This window comes from Pristiophorus japonicus, chromosome 10 (genome assembly GCF_044704955.1).
Source record: "Pristiophorus japonicus isolate sPriJap1 chromosome 10, sPriJap1.hap1, whole genome shotgun sequence".
Taxonomy (NCBI): Eukaryota; Metazoa; Chordata; class Chondrichthyes; family Pristiophoridae; genus Pristiophorus; species Pristiophorus japonicus.
In genome coordinates, this window is record NC_091986.1 from 218,133,136 (window position 1) to 218,151,550 (window position 18,415).

General features: G+C 51.6%; 1 protein-coding gene across 4 annotated transcripts in view; it reads left to right on the top strand.

Moving 5' to 3' along the window:
• Window positions 1-17,658, top strand: part of LOC139275300 (solute carrier organic anion transporter family member 2B1-like) — a 105,040-nt gene extending 87,382 nt beyond the window's left edge. For all 4 annotated transcript variants that reach the window (XM_070892574.1, XM_070892575.1, XM_070892576.1 and 1 more), the window contains 4 exons: window positions 2,725-2,885; window positions 6,244-6,308; window positions 12,416-12,536; window positions 14,018-17,658. In XM_070892574.1, the coding sequence (XP_070748675.1) occupies window positions 2,725-2,885; window positions 6,244-6,308; window positions 12,416-12,536; window positions 14,018-14,219 (549 nt within the window). In that variant the 3' untranslated portion in view covers window positions 14,220-17,658. The remainder of the gene's footprint in view (window positions 1-2,724; window positions 2,886-6,243; window positions 6,309-12,415; window positions 12,537-14,017) is intronic.
• Window positions 17,659-18,415: the final 757 nt, after the last annotated feature.

Sequence of the window (18,415 nt, forward strand, 5' to 3'; positions counted from 1 at the left end):
AATGTGGAACTCGCTGCTACAGGGAGGGGTTGAGGCGAATAGTATCGATGCATTTAAGGGGAAGCTGGGTAAACACATGAGGGAGAAAGGAATAGAAGGATATGGTTATGGGGTGAGATGGAGATGGAGAGGGATGGGAGGGGGCTGGTGTGGAGCATAAACCCCGGCACGGAGCAGTGGGACCCAATGGGCTGTTTCCGTGCTGTAAATACGATGCAAGTTCATATATCCCATGGAATTGATGCACGGGTACTGGAGATAGAGCTTGGAAGGCAGGATAACACTGGTCCTGTATTGGCCCAACAGATTGGGTTCAGCATGGGTTTAATGGTGGATTAACTAACCTGCTCTACTGCCACAAATCACCAGTGACCCTTTCGGCCATCGTTCCCTGAGAGCTGCACCTCCCACATTGATGGTAAACCAACTGTCCAATCGAAAAACTGCGCACGTGTGGAAATTTGATCAACCCGTGCAGCCTGTTACAGGGGCCGCATGGCCCCCACCAAAAATTAATGGGAACATTGCTTTAATGTATTTGCTTCATGGGTTCTTTGCTTAAGAATTCATAGCAACACATTGCTATTAAGAACTAGTTGGTTTATTAACAAAGGTTTAACAATCACACTACACATTACCAGTTCATCCACTAGGCTCACAACTGCATACCTCATCGTGGATCCCCCAAACCCAACTGGCTGGGGTTTTATTGAGTCTTGTGAACATCACGTGACTGGCTGAGCCACTCCCCAACTCAACAGCTCCACAACTATTTTGTGCAAAACCTAAAATCAAGTTTTCCCCTTATTCAAGGGGCAGCAGAACGGACAAATGAACACCCTAACCCTAACAAATCACATTAGGATGTGGTTGTTGGGGGAACATACTCACGTGTACAAACATTGCTCAGCATATCGGGAGCAGTTCCTGGGAATAATCCCGAGTCCCTGGTCAGTTCACCCTCCTCCCAACCGGACGAACGCTCATTAGTGGGATCACACACAACAGAGAAAAATCCCAGGCATGGTCAGAGATGTTCAAAACTGATTCAAGAAGTGTTGATAAATGCGACAATGCACTTTTGATGTAGATAAAATGATGCCAAGATATTTAAACATCAGACTTGGCCCAGGATGAAGCAATGATTGCGAAACTAGTTTGGAAGCAAGTTCTTTACCATAACTGACTTTTATGAGATAAATAACCCAGATAATTGGTTTTAGCGATGTTTGTTGGCGGGATAAATATTGGCCCCAAGACACCTGGCAGAACTCCCATGCTTCTCAAAATAGTGCCCATGGGATCTTTTACATCCACTTGAGAGAGCAGACGGGGCCTTGGTTTAATGTCTCATCTGAAAGGTGGCCCCTCCGACAGTGCGGCGCTCCCTCAGCACTGCCCCTCCGACAGTGCGGCGCTCCCTCAGCACTGCCCCTCCGACAGTGCGGCGCTCCCTCAGCACTGCCCCTCCGACAGTGCGGCGCTCCCTCAGCACTGCCCCTCCGACAGTGCGGCGCTCCCTCAGCACTGCCCCTCCGACAGTGCGGCGCTCCCTCAGCACTGCCCCTCCGACAGTGCGGCGCTCCCTCAGCACTGCCCCTCCGACAGTGTAGTGAAGGCCTTTGCTTTAATTACTAACTTTAAGAAAAATTCAGGATAATGGGTGCCTTATGTTGCATGCCTTATGTTGTGTAACAATGCGTGGGAGGACCTGGCTGCTCCACACATCATTCTTGATATATCTTCGTGAAACCTGTCTCATCTTGCTCTGCTTCATCAGTTACACAACTCATCAGAGGCCCAGTGAAAGCATTCGCAGAATTTAATATCAATAAATCAGCCCTTTGTACCAGAATATTCCTCATCCGTGCTGAGATAGCTAATCCTAGCCAAGAGGTGCGGTTAGACTGGGCTTTGCGCGACGATTAGAAGGAAATAAAGACTTGCACAGTGTATTTCACATCCTCAAGACACTCCAAAAGCTTCTGACATGTAGTCACTGTCGTAATGTGGGAAACACAGCAGTCAATTTGCGCACAGCAAGCTCCCACACGCAGCAACGTGATCACGACTAGATCTCCCCTGCCCTTCTTCCAAATATTGGCCATGAGGGAGCAGACAGGGCCTCGGTTTAACGTCTCATCTGAAAGACAGCCCCTCCGACAGTGCGGCGCTCCCTCAGTACTGCCCCTCCGACAGTGCGGCGCTCCCTCAGTACTGCCCCTCCGACAGTGCGGCGCTCCCTCAGTACTGCCCCTCCGACAGTGCGACGCTCCCTCAGTACTGCCCCTCCGACAGTGCGGCGCTCCCTCAGTACTGCCCCTGCGACAGCGCGGCGCTCCCTCAGTACTGCCCCTCCGACAGCGCGGCGCTCCCTCAGCACTGCCCCTCCGACAGCGCGGCGCTCCCTCAGCACTGCCCCTCCGACAGCGCGGCGCTCCCTCAGCACTGCCCCTCCGACAGCGCGGCGCTCCCTCAGCACTGCCCCTCCGACAGCGCGGCGCTCCCTCAGCACTGCCCCTCCGACAGCGCGGCGCTCCCTCAGTACAACACTGGGATGCAGGGTGACACTGCAGTGGCTCTAGAAGGCAGATAATAACCACCTTCTCCAGGGACGGGCAATAAAGGCCAGCCTTGCCAGCGACGCCCACATCCCATGAATGAATGTTTTGAAAAATCCGCTGAGAATTTAACGCTCCTCTTTCTGTCTTCTTCCCTTCAAAGAATTACACCAACTGTGCTTGCGTTGCGGCTGAAAACTGGGTGAAACCTGGCACTTGTGGCACTGGCTGCTACAAACTCCTCTTGCCTTTTATGTTCTTCCTAACCTTGACTGCCTTCGTGGCCACTCTTTGCCAGACCCCTTCCTTCATGTTGGTACTGAGGTAAGATTCGTTCATTGATTTCATTGAGTGATTTAAGAAGAAAGAAAGACTTGCATTTATATAGCGCCTTTCGCGAACACCGGATGTCTCAAAGCGCTTTACAGCCAATTAAATACTTTTGGAATGTAGTCACTGTTGTAATGTGGGAAACGCGGCAGCCAATTTGTGCACAGCAAGCTCCCACAAACAGCAATGTGATAATGACCCAGGGATGGAGTACAAAAGCAGGGAGATCCTGCTGCAACTGTACAGGGTATTGGTGGGGCCGCACCTGGAGTACTGCGAGCAGTTTTGGTCACCTTACTTAAGGAAGGATATACTAGTTTTGGAGGGGGTTCAGAGACGATTCACTAGGCTGATTCCGGAGATGAGGGGGTTACCTTGTGATGATAGATTGAGTAGACTGGGTCTTTACTCGTTGGAGTTCAGAAGGATGAGGGGTGATCTTATAGAAACATTTAAAATAATGAAAGGGATAGACAAGATAGAGGCAGAGAGGTTGTTTTCACTGGTCGGGGAGACTAGAACTAGGGGGCACAGCCTCAAAATACGGGGGAGCCAATTTAAAACCGAGTTGAGAAGGAATTTCTTCTCCCAGAGAGTTGTGAATCTGTGGAATTCTCTGCCCAAGGAAGCAGTTGAGGCTAGCTCATTGAATGTATTCAAATCACAGATAGATAGATTTTTAACCAATAAGGGAATTAAGGGTTACGGGGAGAGGGCGGGTAAGTGGAGCTGAGTCCACGGCCAGATCAGCCATGATCTTATTGAATGGCGGAGCAGGCTCGAGGAGCTAGATGGCCTACTCCTGTTCCTAATTCTTATGTTCTTATAATCTGATTGAGGGATAAATATTGGCCCCAGGACACCGGGGAGAACTCCCCTGCTCTTCTTTGAAATAGTGCCGTGGGATCTATTATGTCCAACTGAGAGAGCAGACGGGGCCCCGGTTTAACGTCTCATCCGAAAGACGGCCCCTCCGACAGTGCGGCGCTCCCTCAATACTGCCCCTCCGACAGTGCGGCGCTCCCTCAGTACCATCCCTCCGACAGTGCGGCGCTCCCTCAGTACAGCCCCTCCGACAGTGTGGCGCTCCCTCAGTACCGCCCCTCCGCTAGTGCGGCGCTCCCTCAGTACCACCCCTCCGCTAGTGCGGCGCTCCCTTAGTACCGCCCCTCCGCTAGTGCGGCGCTCCCTCAGTACCGCCCCTCCGATAGTGTGGCGCTCCCTCAGTACCGCCCCTCCGCTAGTGCGGCGCTCCCTCAGTACCACCCCTCCGACAGTGCGGCGCTCCCTCAGTACCGCCCCTCCGCTAGTGCGGCGCTCCCTCAGTACCACCCCTCCGACAGTGCGGCGCTCCCTCAGTACTGCCCCTCCGACAGTGTGGCGCTCCCTCAGCACTGCACTGGGATTGTCAGCCTAGATTTATGTGCTCGAGTCCCTGGACTTAAGGCACATTCACGGCTGATACTGTCTTGAAGTTGGATTGTTCAATCCCAGTTTCCTCTCCGTCTATGATGGTTTTCCCGGCAGTATTGCTGCCTGCAGTGTCCTGGTGATTGATTGCCTATTCCTGTGAACTGCTGCTCAATCCTGGAGGTTGTTGACCCTGTCTTCAGGATGGCCATCTTCCAGGACATGTCAAGCTCAGACCTATCCTCCACGGGTATGCTGTGGAGTGCAGCCAGCTTCCTCCCGAAGCCTAGCATTGCTTTGTGCCAGCAATCCAATCCCTCGGCCTTTGTACACACTCCTCTGGGGCACTTTATATTCCCTGAACATCCCACTTTATAAACGCACACATTGCCAAAGCTTGCTCCTGACCCTGCCGCTCCAAAATTCTGATCTGCTGACTGTCAGCTGTGGCTCAGTGGGCAGCACTCTCGCCTCTGAGTCAAAAGGTTGTGGGTTCAAGAGACTCGAGCACAAAAATCTTGGCTGACACTCCAGTGTAGTGCTGAGGGAGCGCCGCACTGTCGGAGGGGCAGTGCTGAGGGAGCGCCGCACTGTCGGAGGGGCAGTGCTGAGGGAGCGCCGCACTGTCGGAGGGGCAGTGCTGAGGGAGCGCCGCACTGTCGGAGGGGCAGCGCTGAGGGAGCGCCGCACTGTCGGAGGGGCAGCGCTGAGGGAGCGCCGCACTGTCGGAGGGGCAGCGCTGAGGGAGCGCCGCACTGTCGGAGGGGCAGCGCTGAGGGAGCGCCGCACTGTCGGAGGGGCAGCGCTGAGGGAGCGCCGCACTGTCGGAGGGGCAGCGCTGAGGGAGCGCCGCACTGTCGGAGGGGCAGCGCTGAGGGAGCGCCGCACTGTCGGAGGGGCAGCGCTGAGGGAGCGCCGCACTGTCGGAGGGGCAGCGCTGAGGGAGCGCCGCACTGTCGGAGGGGCAGCGCTGAGGGAGCGCCGCACTGTCGGAGGGGCAGCGCTGAGGGAGCGCCGCACTGTCGGAGGAGCAGCGCTGAGGGAGCGCCGCACTGTCGGAGGGGCAGCGCTGAGGGAGCGCCGCACTGTCGGAGGGGCAGCGCTGAGGGAGCGCCGCACTGTCGGAGGGGCAGTGCTGAGGGAGCGCCGCACCGTCGGAGGGGCAGTGCTGAGGGAGCGCCGCACTGTTGGAGGGGCAGTGCTGAGGGAATCGCCGCACCGTCGGAGGGGCAGTGCTGAGGGAGCGCCGCACTGTCGGAGGGGCAGTACTGAGGGAGCGCCGCACTGTCGGAGGGATAGTATTGGGGGAGCGCCGTACTGTTGGAGGGGCAGTACTGAGGGAGAGCTGCACTGTCGGAGGGATAGTACTGAGGGAGCGCCGTACTGTTGGAGAGGCCGTCTTTCAGGTGAGACGTTAAAGCGAGGTCCTGTCTGTTTTCTCTTGTGGACATATAAGATCCCATGACCACTATTTCAAAGAAGAGCAGGGGAGTTCTCCCCGGTGTCCTGGGGCTAATATTTATCCCTCAATCAACATCACTAAAATCAGATTATGTGATCATTATCACATTGCTGTTTGTGGGAGCTTGCTGTGCGCAAATTGGCTGACGCGTTTCCCACATTACAACAGTGACTATGCTCCAAAAGTACTTCGTTGGCTGTAAAGCGCCTTGGAACATCCGGTGGTCGTGAATGGTGATATAGAAATCCAAGTCTTTCGTTCTAAGTCCAAACAGCGACACACACTGGTTGGGCCGAATGGCCTGTTTCTGTGCCGTATATTCCATGTAATTCTCTGAATGAACTCGCTGCTCACAGGACAATCTTGCTGAGCTATATCAGCCTTGGAAGTCCCCTTACAAGTTACTTATTTACCATTGAGAAAATGTTTATACATAGTTATCAATTATTTTGTCTCCGTTTCTTATTTGTTGATCGGCAGGTCAGTGAAGCCTGAAGATAAATCCTTTGCGATTGGCATTCAGTTCATGCTATTCCGAGTTCTCGGTAAGTGCGAGGATAACTTGATCTAACTTGCAGATGCTGCATGTAAAGAACATAAGAATTAGGAGCAGGAGTTGGCCATTTGGCCCCTCGAGCCTGCTCTGCTATTCAGAAAGACCTCAACTCCACCTTCCTGCATTATCCCTGTTATATATGCAGACTATAGATATACTCTCTGTGTAGTCACTGTATAGTTGCATAAGATGGAGACTTGTTATCTGATGTGCTATCAATAAGGTTTACACTGTGTATATACGATGCTGGCACCACTAGAGGGTGCAACTGGTGGAGACCGGGGTTTCCTGCCCCTGTGGCAGAGTCTGTCCACCAGAGGGCACTGCGGTGGGAGACCTGAGGGTCACCTGCATTAGGTGTGCAGGGCCCAGTATAAAAGGCTGCCCAGCATGCTTGTGCCTCACTCTGGAGTTACAAATAAAGGACCAAGGTCACTACAGTTTTGAGTACAACACATTGTCTCGTGGAATCATTCATAAGTGCATTACAGACATCATAATCTCCATATCCCTCAATTCCCCTGCAGTCCAGAAATCTAGCTATCTCAACCTTGAATCTCCTCAACGATTGAGCACCCACAGCCCTCTGGGGTAGAGAATTCCAAAGATTCACCACCCTCTGAGTGAAGAAATTCCTCCTCATCTCAGTCCTAAATGGCCGACCCCTTATCCTGAGACTGTGACCCCTGGTTCTAGATTCCCCAGCCCGGGGGAAATATTCTCCCTGCATCTACCCTGTCAATCACCCTCAGAAACTTCTATGTTTCAATGCGATCACCTCTCTTCTTCTAAACTCCAGAGAGTATCAGCCCAATCTACTCAATCTCTCCTCATAGGACAACCCTCTCATCCCAGGAGTTGGGTGGCAGTGTGAACTGCGAGGAGGATGCTATGAGGCTGCAGAGCGACTTAGATAGGTTAGGTGAGTGGGCAAATGCATGGCAGATGAAGTATAATGTGGATAAATGTGAGGTTATCCACTTTGGTGGTAAAAACAGAGAGACAGACTATTATCTGAATGGTGACAGATTAGGAAAAGGGGAGGTGCAACGAGACCTGGGTGTCATGGTACATCAGTCATTGAAGGTTGGCATGCAGGTACAGCAGGCGGTTAAGAAAGCAAATGGCATGTTGGCCTTCATAGCGAGGGGATTTGAGTACAGGGGTAGGGAGGTGTTGCTACAGTTGTACAGGGCCTTGGTGAGGCCACACCTGGAGTATTGTGTACAGTTTTGGTCTCCTAACCTGAGGAAGGACATTCTTGCTATTGAAGGAGTGCAGCGAAGGTTCACCAGACTGATTCCCGGGATGGCGGGACTGACCTATGAAGAAAGACTGGATCAATTGGGCTTGTATTCACTGGAGTTCAGAAGAATGAGAGGGAATCTCATAGAAACGTTTAAAATTCTGACGGGTTTAGACAGGTTAGATGCAGGAAGAATGTTCCCAATGTTGGGGAAGTCCAGAACCAGGGGTCACAGTCTAAGGATAAGGGGTAAGCCATTTAGGACCGAGATGAGGAGAAACTTCTTCACCCAGAGAGTGGTGAATCCTGTGGAATTCTCTACCACAGAAAGTTGTTGAGGCCAATTCACTAAATATATTCAAAAAGGAGTTAGATGAAGTCCTTACTACTAGGGGGATCAAGGGGTATGGCGAGAAAGCAGGAAGGAGGTACTGAAGTTGCATGTTCAGCCATGAACTAATTGAATGGCGATGCAGGCTAGAAGGGCCAAATGGCCTACTCGTGCAACTATTTTCTATGTTTCTATGAATCAGTCTGGTGAACCTTCGTTGTACCGCCTCCAAGGCAAGTATTTCCTTCCTTCGATACGGAGACCAAAACTGTGCTCAGTACTCCAGGTGTGGTCTCACCAAGGCCTTGTAGAATTGCAGCCTGACATTTTGTTTCATTATTCTCACTTGACTTAATGCTTTAATAGGAACAGGAGGCCTTTCAGCCTTTTGAGACTGTTCCACTATTCATCATAGGAAGTCCCTCGGAATCGAGGAAGACTTGCTTCCACTCTGAAAGTGAGTTCTCAGGTGACTGAACAGTCCAATACGGGAATTACAGTCTCTGTCACAGGTGAGACAGACAGTGGTTGGAGGAAAGGGTGGGTGGGGAGTCTGGTTTGCCGCACGCTCCTTCCGCTGCCTGCGCTTGGTTTCTGCACGCTCTCGGCGATGAGACTCGAGGTACTCGGCGCCCTCCCGGATGCTCTTCCTCCACTTAGGGCGGTCTTTGGCCAAGGACTCCCAGGTGTCCGTGGGGATGTTGCATTTTATCAAGGAGGCTTTGAGGGTATCCCTGTAACGTTTCCTCTGCCCACTTGGGGCTCGCTTGCTGTGAAGGAGTTCCGAGTAGAGCGCTTGCTTTGGGAGTCTTGTGTCGGGCATGCGGACAATGTGGCCCGCCCAGCAGAGCTGGTCGTGTGTGGTCAGTGCTTCGATGCTGGGGATGTTGGCCTGATCGAGGACGCTAACGTTGGTGCGTCTGTCCTCCCAGGGGATTTGCAGGATCTTGCTGAGACATTGTTGGTGATATTTCTCCAGCGACTTGATGTATCTACTGTACATGGTTCATGTCTCTGAACCATACAGGAGGGCGGGTATTATTACAGCCCTGTAGACCATGAGCTTGGTGGCAGATTTGAGGGCCTGGTCTTCGAACACTCTCTTCCACCATTCACGCCATTCAATGTCCCACCATGACTGACCTGTACCTCAATTCCATTTCTCCACCGTTGCTCCAAATTCCTTGACCTCTTACCCAACAAAAATTTACCAATCTCAGTCATCAAAGCTCCAATTGTCCCCAGAATCCACAGCCTCTTTAGGGGGAGAGTTCTAGATTTCCCCCACCCTTTGTGTGAAGAAGTGCTTCTTGACATCACTCTTAGAAGACCTAGCTCTAACTTTGAGATTATCTCCCTCAAGACATAGTTTCTCTGTAGCCCTGTATTGAATCAAAGATCTTGATTAGGTCATCCAGCAACCTTCTAAACTCGAGGGAGGTATAAAGGCCCATTTGGTCCAACAAGCTCACTTTCTATAGAGCCTGTAGGAGGAGATTCAATGGGTGGGTAGTGTCATAATAGGGGATTGTGTACATGGGCTGTGGGAGGGGATTAAATCGGTGGGTAGTGTCCGTGATGGAGAACATTAGGAAATAAGAACATAAGAAATAGGAGCAGGGATAGGCCATACGGCCCCTCAAGCCTGCTCCGCCATTTAATACGATCATGGCTGATCCGATCATGGACTCAGTTCCACTTCCCTGCCTGCTCCCCATAACCCCGTATTCCTATATCGGTTAAGAAGCTGTCTATCTCTGTCTTAAGAGTGTACATGGGCCGAGGTAGGGGATTAAATGGGTGGGTAGGGTCCGTGATAGGGGAGGGTGCACATGGGCCGAGGGAGGGGATTGAATGGGTGGGTATGATCTGTGATAGGGGAGAGTGTACATGGGCTGTGGGAGGGGATTGAATGGGTGGGTAGGGTCAGTGATGGGGAGAGTGTACATGGGCCGAGGGAGGGGATTAATTGGTTGGGTAGAGTCAGTGATTGGGAGAGTGTACATGGGCTGTGGGAGGGGATTGAATGGGTGGGTAAGGTCAGTGATGGGGAGTGTGTACATGGGCCGAGGGAGGGGATTGAATGGGTGAAACATAGAAACATAGAAAATAGGTGCAGGAGTAGGCCATTCGGCCCTTCTAGCCTGCACCGCCATTCAATGAGTTCATGGCTGAACATGCAACTTCAGTACCCCATTCCTGCTTTCTCGCCATACCCCTTGATCCCCCTAGTAGTAAGGACTTCATCTAACTCCTTTTTGAATATATTTAGTGAATTGGCCTCAACAACTTTCTGTGGTAGAGAATTCCACAGGTTCACCACTCTCTGGGTGAAGAAGTTTCTCCTCATCTCGGTCCTAAATGGCTTACCCCTTATCCTTAGACTGTGACCCCTGGTTCTGGACTTCCCCAACATTGGGAACATTCTTCCTGCATCTAACCTGTCTAAACCCGTCAGAATTTTAAATGTTTCTATGAGGTCCCCTCTCATTCTTCTGAACTCCAGTGAATACAAGCCCAGTTGATCCAGTCTTTCTTGATAGGTCAGTCCCGCCATCCCGGGAATCAGTCTGGTGAACCTTCGCTGCACTCCCTCAATAGCAAGAATGTCCTTCCTCAGGTTAGGAGACCAAAACTGTACACAATACTCCAGGTGTGGCCTCACCAAGGCCCTGTACAACTGTAGCAACACCTCCCTGCCCCTGTACTCAAATCCCCTCGCTATGAAGGCCAACATGCCATTTGCTTTCTTAACCGCCTGCTGCACCTGCATGCCAACCTTCAATGACTGATGTACCATGACACCCAGGTCTCTTTGCACCTCCCCTTTTCCTAATCTGTCACCATTCAGATAATAGTCTGTCTCTCTGTTTTTACTACCAAAGTGGATAACCTCACATTTATCCACATTATACTTCATCTGCCATGCATTTGCCCACTCACCTAACCTATCCAAGTCGCTCTGCAGCCTCATAGCATCCTCCTCGCAGCTCACACTGCCACCCAACTTAGTGTCATCCGAAAATTTGGAGATATTACATTTAATCCCCTCATCTAAATCATTAATGTACAGTGTAAACAGCTGGGGCCCCAGCACAGAACCTTGCGGTACCCCATTAGTCACTGCCTGCCATTCTGAAAAGTACCCATTTACTCCTACTCTTTGCTTCCTGTCTGACAACCAGTTCTCAATCCATGTCAGCACACTACCCCCAATCCCATGTGCTTTAACTTTGCACGTTAATCTCTTGTGTGGGACCTTGTCGAACGCCTTCTGAAAGTCCAAATATACCACATCAACTAGTTCTCCCTTGTCCACTCTACTGGAAACATCCTCAAAAAATTCCAGAAGATTTGTCAAGCATGATTTCCCTTTCACAAATCCATGCTGACTTGGACCTATCATGTCACCTCTTTCCAAATGCACTGCTATGACATCCTTAATAATTGATTCCATAATTTTACCCACTACCGATGTCCGGCTGACCGGTCTATAATTCCCTGTTATCTCTCTCCCTCCTTTTTTAAAAAGTGGGGTTACATTGGCTACCCTTCACTCCATAGGAACTGATCCAGAATCAATAGAATGTTGGAAAATGACTGTCAATGCATCCGCTATTTCCAAGGCCACCTCCTTAAGTACTCTGGGATGCAGTCCATCAGGCCCTGGGGATTTATCGACCTTCAATCCCATCAATTTCCCCAACACAATTTCCCGACTAATAAGGATTTCCCTCAGTTCCTCCTCCTTACTAGACCCTCCGGACCCCTTTTATATCCGGAAGGTTGTTTGTGTCCTCCTTAGTGAATACCGAACCAAAGTACTTGTTCAATTGGTCCGCCATTTCTTTGTTCCCCGTTATGACTTCCCCTGATTCTGACTGCAGGGGACCTACGTTTGTCTTTACTAACCTTTTTCTCTTTACATATCTATAGAAACTTTTGCAATCCGTCTTAATGTTCCCTGCAAGCTTCCTCTCGTACTCTATTTTCCCTGCCCTAATCAAACCCTTTGTCCTCCTCTGCTGAGTTCTAAATTTCTCCCAGTCCCCGGGTTCGCTGCTATTTCTGGCCAATTTGTATGCCACTTCTTTGGCTTTAATACTATCCCTGATTTCCCTTGATAGCCACGGTTGAGCCACCTTCCCTTTTTTATTTTTACGCCAGACAGGAATGTACAATTGTTGTAGTTCATCCATGCAGCCTCTAAATGTCTGAGTGGGAGGGGATTAAATGGGTGGGTAGGGTCTGTGATAGGGGAGAGTGTACATGGGCTGTGGGAGGGGATTAAATGGGTGGGTAGGGTCTGTGATAGGGGAGAGTGTACATGGGCTGTGGGAGGGGATTAAATGGGTGGGTAGGGTCTGTGATGGGGGAGAGTGTACATGGGCTGTGGGAGGAATGTGATTGTAGGGCCAAATTGCCGTTTCTTGTTCACAGTTCTGGGTTGTTGCCTTGAACATTTGCAGCATGCCGTGAGTCACATCCGACATCCTCACGATCTGACGTTCTTTCCTAGCCTGGTTGCCTGGACCAATCATTTACGGCAGTACGATCGACAGCACGTGTATCCGATGGGAGAAGAAATGCAATAAAAAAGCAGCCTGCAGATACTACGACCTCGATCGCTTCCGGGTCAGGTACGTTGTTGACCTTTCGTTGGAAAGATAGAGATTGGGGATCCTCGGCGGTTGATTGGAGTAGGCAAATGTACTAACATTAGAACATAAGAACATAAGAAATAGGAGCAGGAGTTGGCCATACGGCCCCTCGAGCCTGCTCCGCCATTTAATACGATCATGGCTGATCTGATCATGGACTCAGCTCCACTTCCCTGCCCGCTCCCCATAACCCTTTACTCCCTTATCTCTGCCTTAAATATATTCAATGACCCAGCCTCTACAGCTCTCTGGGGCAGAGAATTCCACAGATTTACAACCCTCCGAGAAGAAATTCCTCCTCATCTCATTTTTAAATGGGCGGTCCCTTCTTCTAAGATTATGCCCCGTAGTTTTAGATTTCCTCCAACAATGGAAACATCCTCTCTGCATCTACCCTGTCAAGCCTCCTCAGAATATTATACATTTCAATAAGATCACCTCTCATTCTTCTAAACTCCAATGAGTATAGACCCAACCTGCTCAACCTTTCCTCATAAGTCAACCCCCTCATCCCCGGAATCAACCGAGTGAACCTTCTCTGAACTGCCTCCAAAGCAAGTATATCCTTTCGTAAATATGGAAACCAAAACTGCACGCAGTATTCCAGGTGTGGCCTCACCAATACCCTGTATAACTGTAGCAAGACTTCCCTGCTTTTATACTCCATCCCCTTTGTAATAAAGGCCAAGATTCCATTGGCCTTCCTGATCACTTGCTGTATCTGCATACTAACCTTTTGTGTTTCATGCACCAGGACCCCCAGGTCCCGCTGTACTGCAGCACTTTGCAATTTTTCTCCATTTAAATAATAACTTGCTCTTTGATGTTTTTTTCTGCCAAAGTGCATGACCTCACACTTTCCAACATTATTCTCCATCTGCCAAATTTTTGCCCAGTCACTTAGCCTGTCTGTGTCCTTTTGCAGATTTTTTGTGTCCTCCTCACACATTGCTTTTCCTCCCACTTTTTGTATCGACAAAAAACTTGGCTACGTTACACTCAGTCCCTTCTTCCAAGTCGTTAATATAGATTGTAAATAGTTAGGGTCCCAGCACTGATCCCTGCGGCACCCCAGTAGTTACTGATTGCCAACCGGAGAATGACCCATTTATCCCGACTCTCTGTTTTCTGTTCATTAGCCAATCCTCTATCCATGTAATATATTACCCCCAACCCCGTGAACTTTTATCTTGTGCAGTAACCTTTAATGCGGCACCTTGTCAAATGCCTTCTGGAAATCCAAATACACCACATCCACTGGTTCCCCTTTATCCACCCTGTTCATTACATCCTCAAAGAATTCCAGCAAATTTGTCAAACATGACTTCCCCTTCATAAGTCCTTCCTACAATAGGGTTGACCAGAACTGCACGCAGTACTCCAGCTATGGGAAAATGTATTCGTGCTTTATAAAAGTAGCTGTGACGTTATTGTGCTTTGTCTCTTTTGGTGTTGCCCAGGTACATCGGGTTGCAGATGCTGTTCCAGTGTGGAGCGTTTCTGCTCTTCCTGCTGGCTTATTACTTCCTCGTGAAGGAATTGCTAAGGGGGGACCAACAGCCAGGTGGAACGACGGCCAAAGCTCCGGGGAACAGGAAAGAGAGAAAACAAATGATGGCGCGAGGGAACGGAAGCTTGGTCCAGCCCGAATCGAAAGTGTGAGAGAGAGATTTGGCGGGCGGGCGGGGGAGGGGAATCTACATGCACGTCAACAGCCAGAGGACAGAGGAGAGCCAGGAGGCAATGCTGTGGAATCGATGGCTGCCTTCGGAAAACTGGTCGTCTTCCCTGGTTGGTCTTCACTCCTATTGTACCCGGCTGCTGATCTGACTTGTCTCTTGGATTGTCTGGGATGTTTTTATTCACCCACCCCCTACCCTCCGTCGTGAAGGCCTCCTAGTGAAGAGGTGTAAAAGTCTGTGAAAGGAGTGTTGTTTTTTTTTGTTGAATTTTGACGTGCTGCGAGAGCGAGACCCCCTATCACGCTCTGGGGATCCCAGGAGATGTGGGTTGGGTGGGGGTTGCTGGTGGCCTCCTCTTATTTCTGTGTCCAGTGCTGTGTTGAGATTTTGGCCGGCGGCGGTTGCTCCGCCCCTGTCTCGAGTCCTTCCTCGGTCTCTTCCCCGAGCGGACTTTAGGTGGGACGGGATGGCTCAGTGGCGTTTGCCCCGGGCGTAAAGACACCCGGCGATGAATCGGAAAGCCGACAGGCCGGATTTTCGGTTGGGAGGATTATTCGGGTGGTAATGGCGACGGGGTGGTGACGTTTGCCCCGGGGGGAAATGGTTTGCGTCCTCGGCCACAAAATTCAGCAGCTGGGGCCCTGAGTGTGGGGCGCTAAGGGAGGCGTTCCACACCTCTCTCTCTCTCGGCTGAGCGACTGAACGTCCCGAGATAAACAGCCGGCCGCAGAACGCCCTGAGAGAGATTTCCCCAATGGACACCAAACACACACAAAACAGCCCCAATACCTTACTCATCCCACATTAGGATAAATCATAAAACGAAACAAAAACCGTTGTGCTGGCCTCGTTGACCAATCCCGTCGCTCACCGCCCGCCGGGACAGCACTTGACGGCCTGGTTTTCCCCAGGCGCTCGCTTCACGGCGCGCCACGGGTTCGGGGTCAGTCTAAAATTGAAGCGTTGTCGAAACTGGGGAGGGGAGGGAGTTGCACACCGGCTCGAGACTCCCGGGCGGTGCTGCTCGCCGCTCTTCCCGCCCCTCCCCCGCAAAAAACGGTAACAAATGTCCCGGCGGTGGGCGCTGGGCACTGGCCTCCCGCCCAGAAACCATCCCCGCCGTCATTACTGCATCTCCAAGGCGGAGACAAGAGGCGGCAACATGGCGAGAATCCAGCCCTCGGCAGGAGTCGTCATCATCGTAGGCGGTCCCTCATGTCGAGGATAACCCGCTTCCACGCCAGAAAGGATGAGTTCAACGAGTACACAGGTGTTTCAATGAAGGACCTGATATTCCAGGTCCTGAACTACATCCTGAAGGGTGGAAGATGTCTGTGTGTGGATTTTTTTAACGTGTGGTGACCGTTGCACACCAGCCACCACACGGGGCTTGACAGAGCGAGGTCTTGGTCCAGTGGCGAGGGTTAACCAGGACGACTGGAGACCTGCTCTGCTGCACGGACCTAGTGCGCGCACACATATCGCACAGTGTGGGCTGGGCCCCTGGGCTCCTGGCCGCTCCTGGGCCCCGAACTCACGCCTCTCCTGGGCCCCCGATCACGTCGTTCTATGAACTCTCGCCGCTCCTCCACCCCGACCTCGCCGCTCCTGCTGTACCTGCCCGCGCTGCAGTCAGCCGTCGCCCTCCTGCAGCAGCTCGCGCTGCTCCCTCTAATGGCCCCGGCCTGCCGATGGATGGTCTTGCAGGCCGGGACCGTGCCGCTAGTGATTAACGCGTCTTTTCCCTCCCATTTATTTTTTTGACGGCAGTGGTTAATGACGCCGGGCGGCCATTTCTGGTTCTCTTTCCCCCCCCCCCCCCCCGGTGATGTCACTTCCGGGTCGGCATGTCCCACCGCGTCACTTTTTTTTTTCCCCCCGCAAAGTTGCGGGAGCTCGATGACTGGTTGCCGCTCTCGAGGTCTTTGTGTCGGTGTCACAAGGTTGCCGGGCGAGCGGTGATCAGCTTCATCTCTTCGCGGTGTCCCTGGAGGACGTCACGTTGGACGTAGCCTCCTCTTAAATGGACGCAACTCGGCACAGCACTGCAGACAGGAACAAGACCCAAACCCAGAGTATTATCTGTAGCCCTCAACCCAAGTATTCATACGTATACATATCTACCCGCTACTGATCTACCTCCCTGTGCATCTATATCTCATTGTATGCAATCTGTTTATTAATCTGCGCTTTTACACAAGTTACTGAAAGGTAGAGCTTACTGTTTGTGCTATTTTATATGAATTGGTGAACCTGTTGAAACAAAGCAGGACTATGTTTGGTAAATTGCCACAAGGGACGCTGATCATAGATGGTCCCTCGAAGTGAGGATGACTTGCTCCCATGCCAAAAAAGGGATGAGTTCACAGGTGTTTCAGTGTTTGTGTACCAGATCCCGAGCTACATCTTGAAGGGTGGAAGATGTCTGTGCGTGGATTAACGTGTGGTGTTGCACACCTTAATCCACACGTGGAATTCACGGCACAGAAACGGGCCATCGGGGCCCCCCCGCTGCTCCGTGCCGGGGTTTATGCTCCACACCAGCCCCCTCCCACCCCAGTTCCATCTCCCCCCCATCACCGTATCCTTCCATCCCTTCCTCCCTCATGGAGAGGGTGCGGAGGAGATTGACCAGAATGGTTCCAGGGGATGAGGGACTTCAGTTACGCGGAGAGACGGGAGATGCTGGGGCTTGTTCTCCTCGGAGCAGAGAAGGTTAAGGGGCAATTTAACAGAGGGGTTCCAAATTTATGATGGGGTTTTGACGGCGTAAATAAGGCGACACTGTTTCCAGTGGCAGAAGGGAGAGAGTAGGAGAGTTTGATTGTACCGCAGCGAGTTGTTGTGATCGGGAACGCGCTGCCTGAAAGGGCGGTGGGAGCAGATTCAATAGTAACTTTCAAACAGGGAACTGGATAAATACTTGAAAAGCAGAAGTTTGTGGGGCTGTGGGGTAAAGAGCGGGGGGAGTGGGACTGATTGGATCGCTCTGTCACAGAGCCGGCACAGGCATGATGGGCCCAATGGTTGGTGGTCGGTTGTTCAAGTCGGCCTGGATCGGCATGTCTTTGCTGGTTGTGTTCTCTGGAGGCCTGGGGCCATCAGAGGGAGCAGCGTTCGGTGGCATACCACTGCAGGAGGGTGGCCGCTTCGAAGCCAGGTCACTGATTGCAGTGCGGGCGAAGGTGCGGCAAGAGTTTGTAGATGGAAGTGACCGGGGCCCAGGAGAGGCGTGAATCTGGGGCCCAGAAGATGTGAGGGCCCAGGGGCAACTGGGGCCAGCCCACACTGCGATATATGTGCGCGCTCGGTCCTTGCAGCAGAGCTGGTCTCCAGTCGTCCTGGTTAACCCTCGCCACTAGACCAAGACCTCGCTCTGTCAAGCCCGTGTGGTGGCTGGTGTGCAACGGCCACCCCATGTTAAAAAAATCCACGCACAGGCATCTTCCACCCTTCAGGATGCAGTTCGGGGCCTGGAATATTAGGTCCTTCATTGAAACACCTGTGAACTCATCCCTTTTTGGCATGGAAGCAAGTCATCCTCGCTTCAAGAAACCGCCTATGATGATGATCTCTGGAGACCAAGGTAGAGCATTTTCAAAGTTCTCTCCCCATTTCCTTGCTCCTGACTCTTGCTTGGGGAACAGGTCCACAGTTGTTGGCAGTCCCACCCTACCTGTCTGATACCTAGAGTCTCAGACCATGGCTGCCAGCTCACTGGTTGGCTGGCACAGGGCGCCGAGGAGGGTCACCAATCCTGCTCTCCTCTCAGACCCTCCTCACCCTTCCAGTCGCTGACTGATGATGAGCATTAGGCATAGATGCTGGCTGTGGAGAAGGTTGGGCCCTGTACTCATTGGAGTTTAGTAGAATGAGAGGTGATCTTATTAAAACCTAATAAGATTCTGAGGGGGCTCAACAGGGTAGATGCAGAGAGGATGTTTCCCCTCGTGGGGGAATCTAGAACTAGAGGGCATAGTCTCAGGGGCCGCCTATTTAAAACTGAGTTGAGGAGGAATTTCTTCTCTCAGAAGGTTGTAAATCTGTGGAATTCTCTGCCCCAGAGAGCTGTGGAGGCTGGGTCAATATAGATAGATGACCTGGAAGAGGGGACAGAGTGTAGTGTAACAAAATTTGCAGATGACACAAAGATTAGTGGGAAAGCGGGTTGTGTAG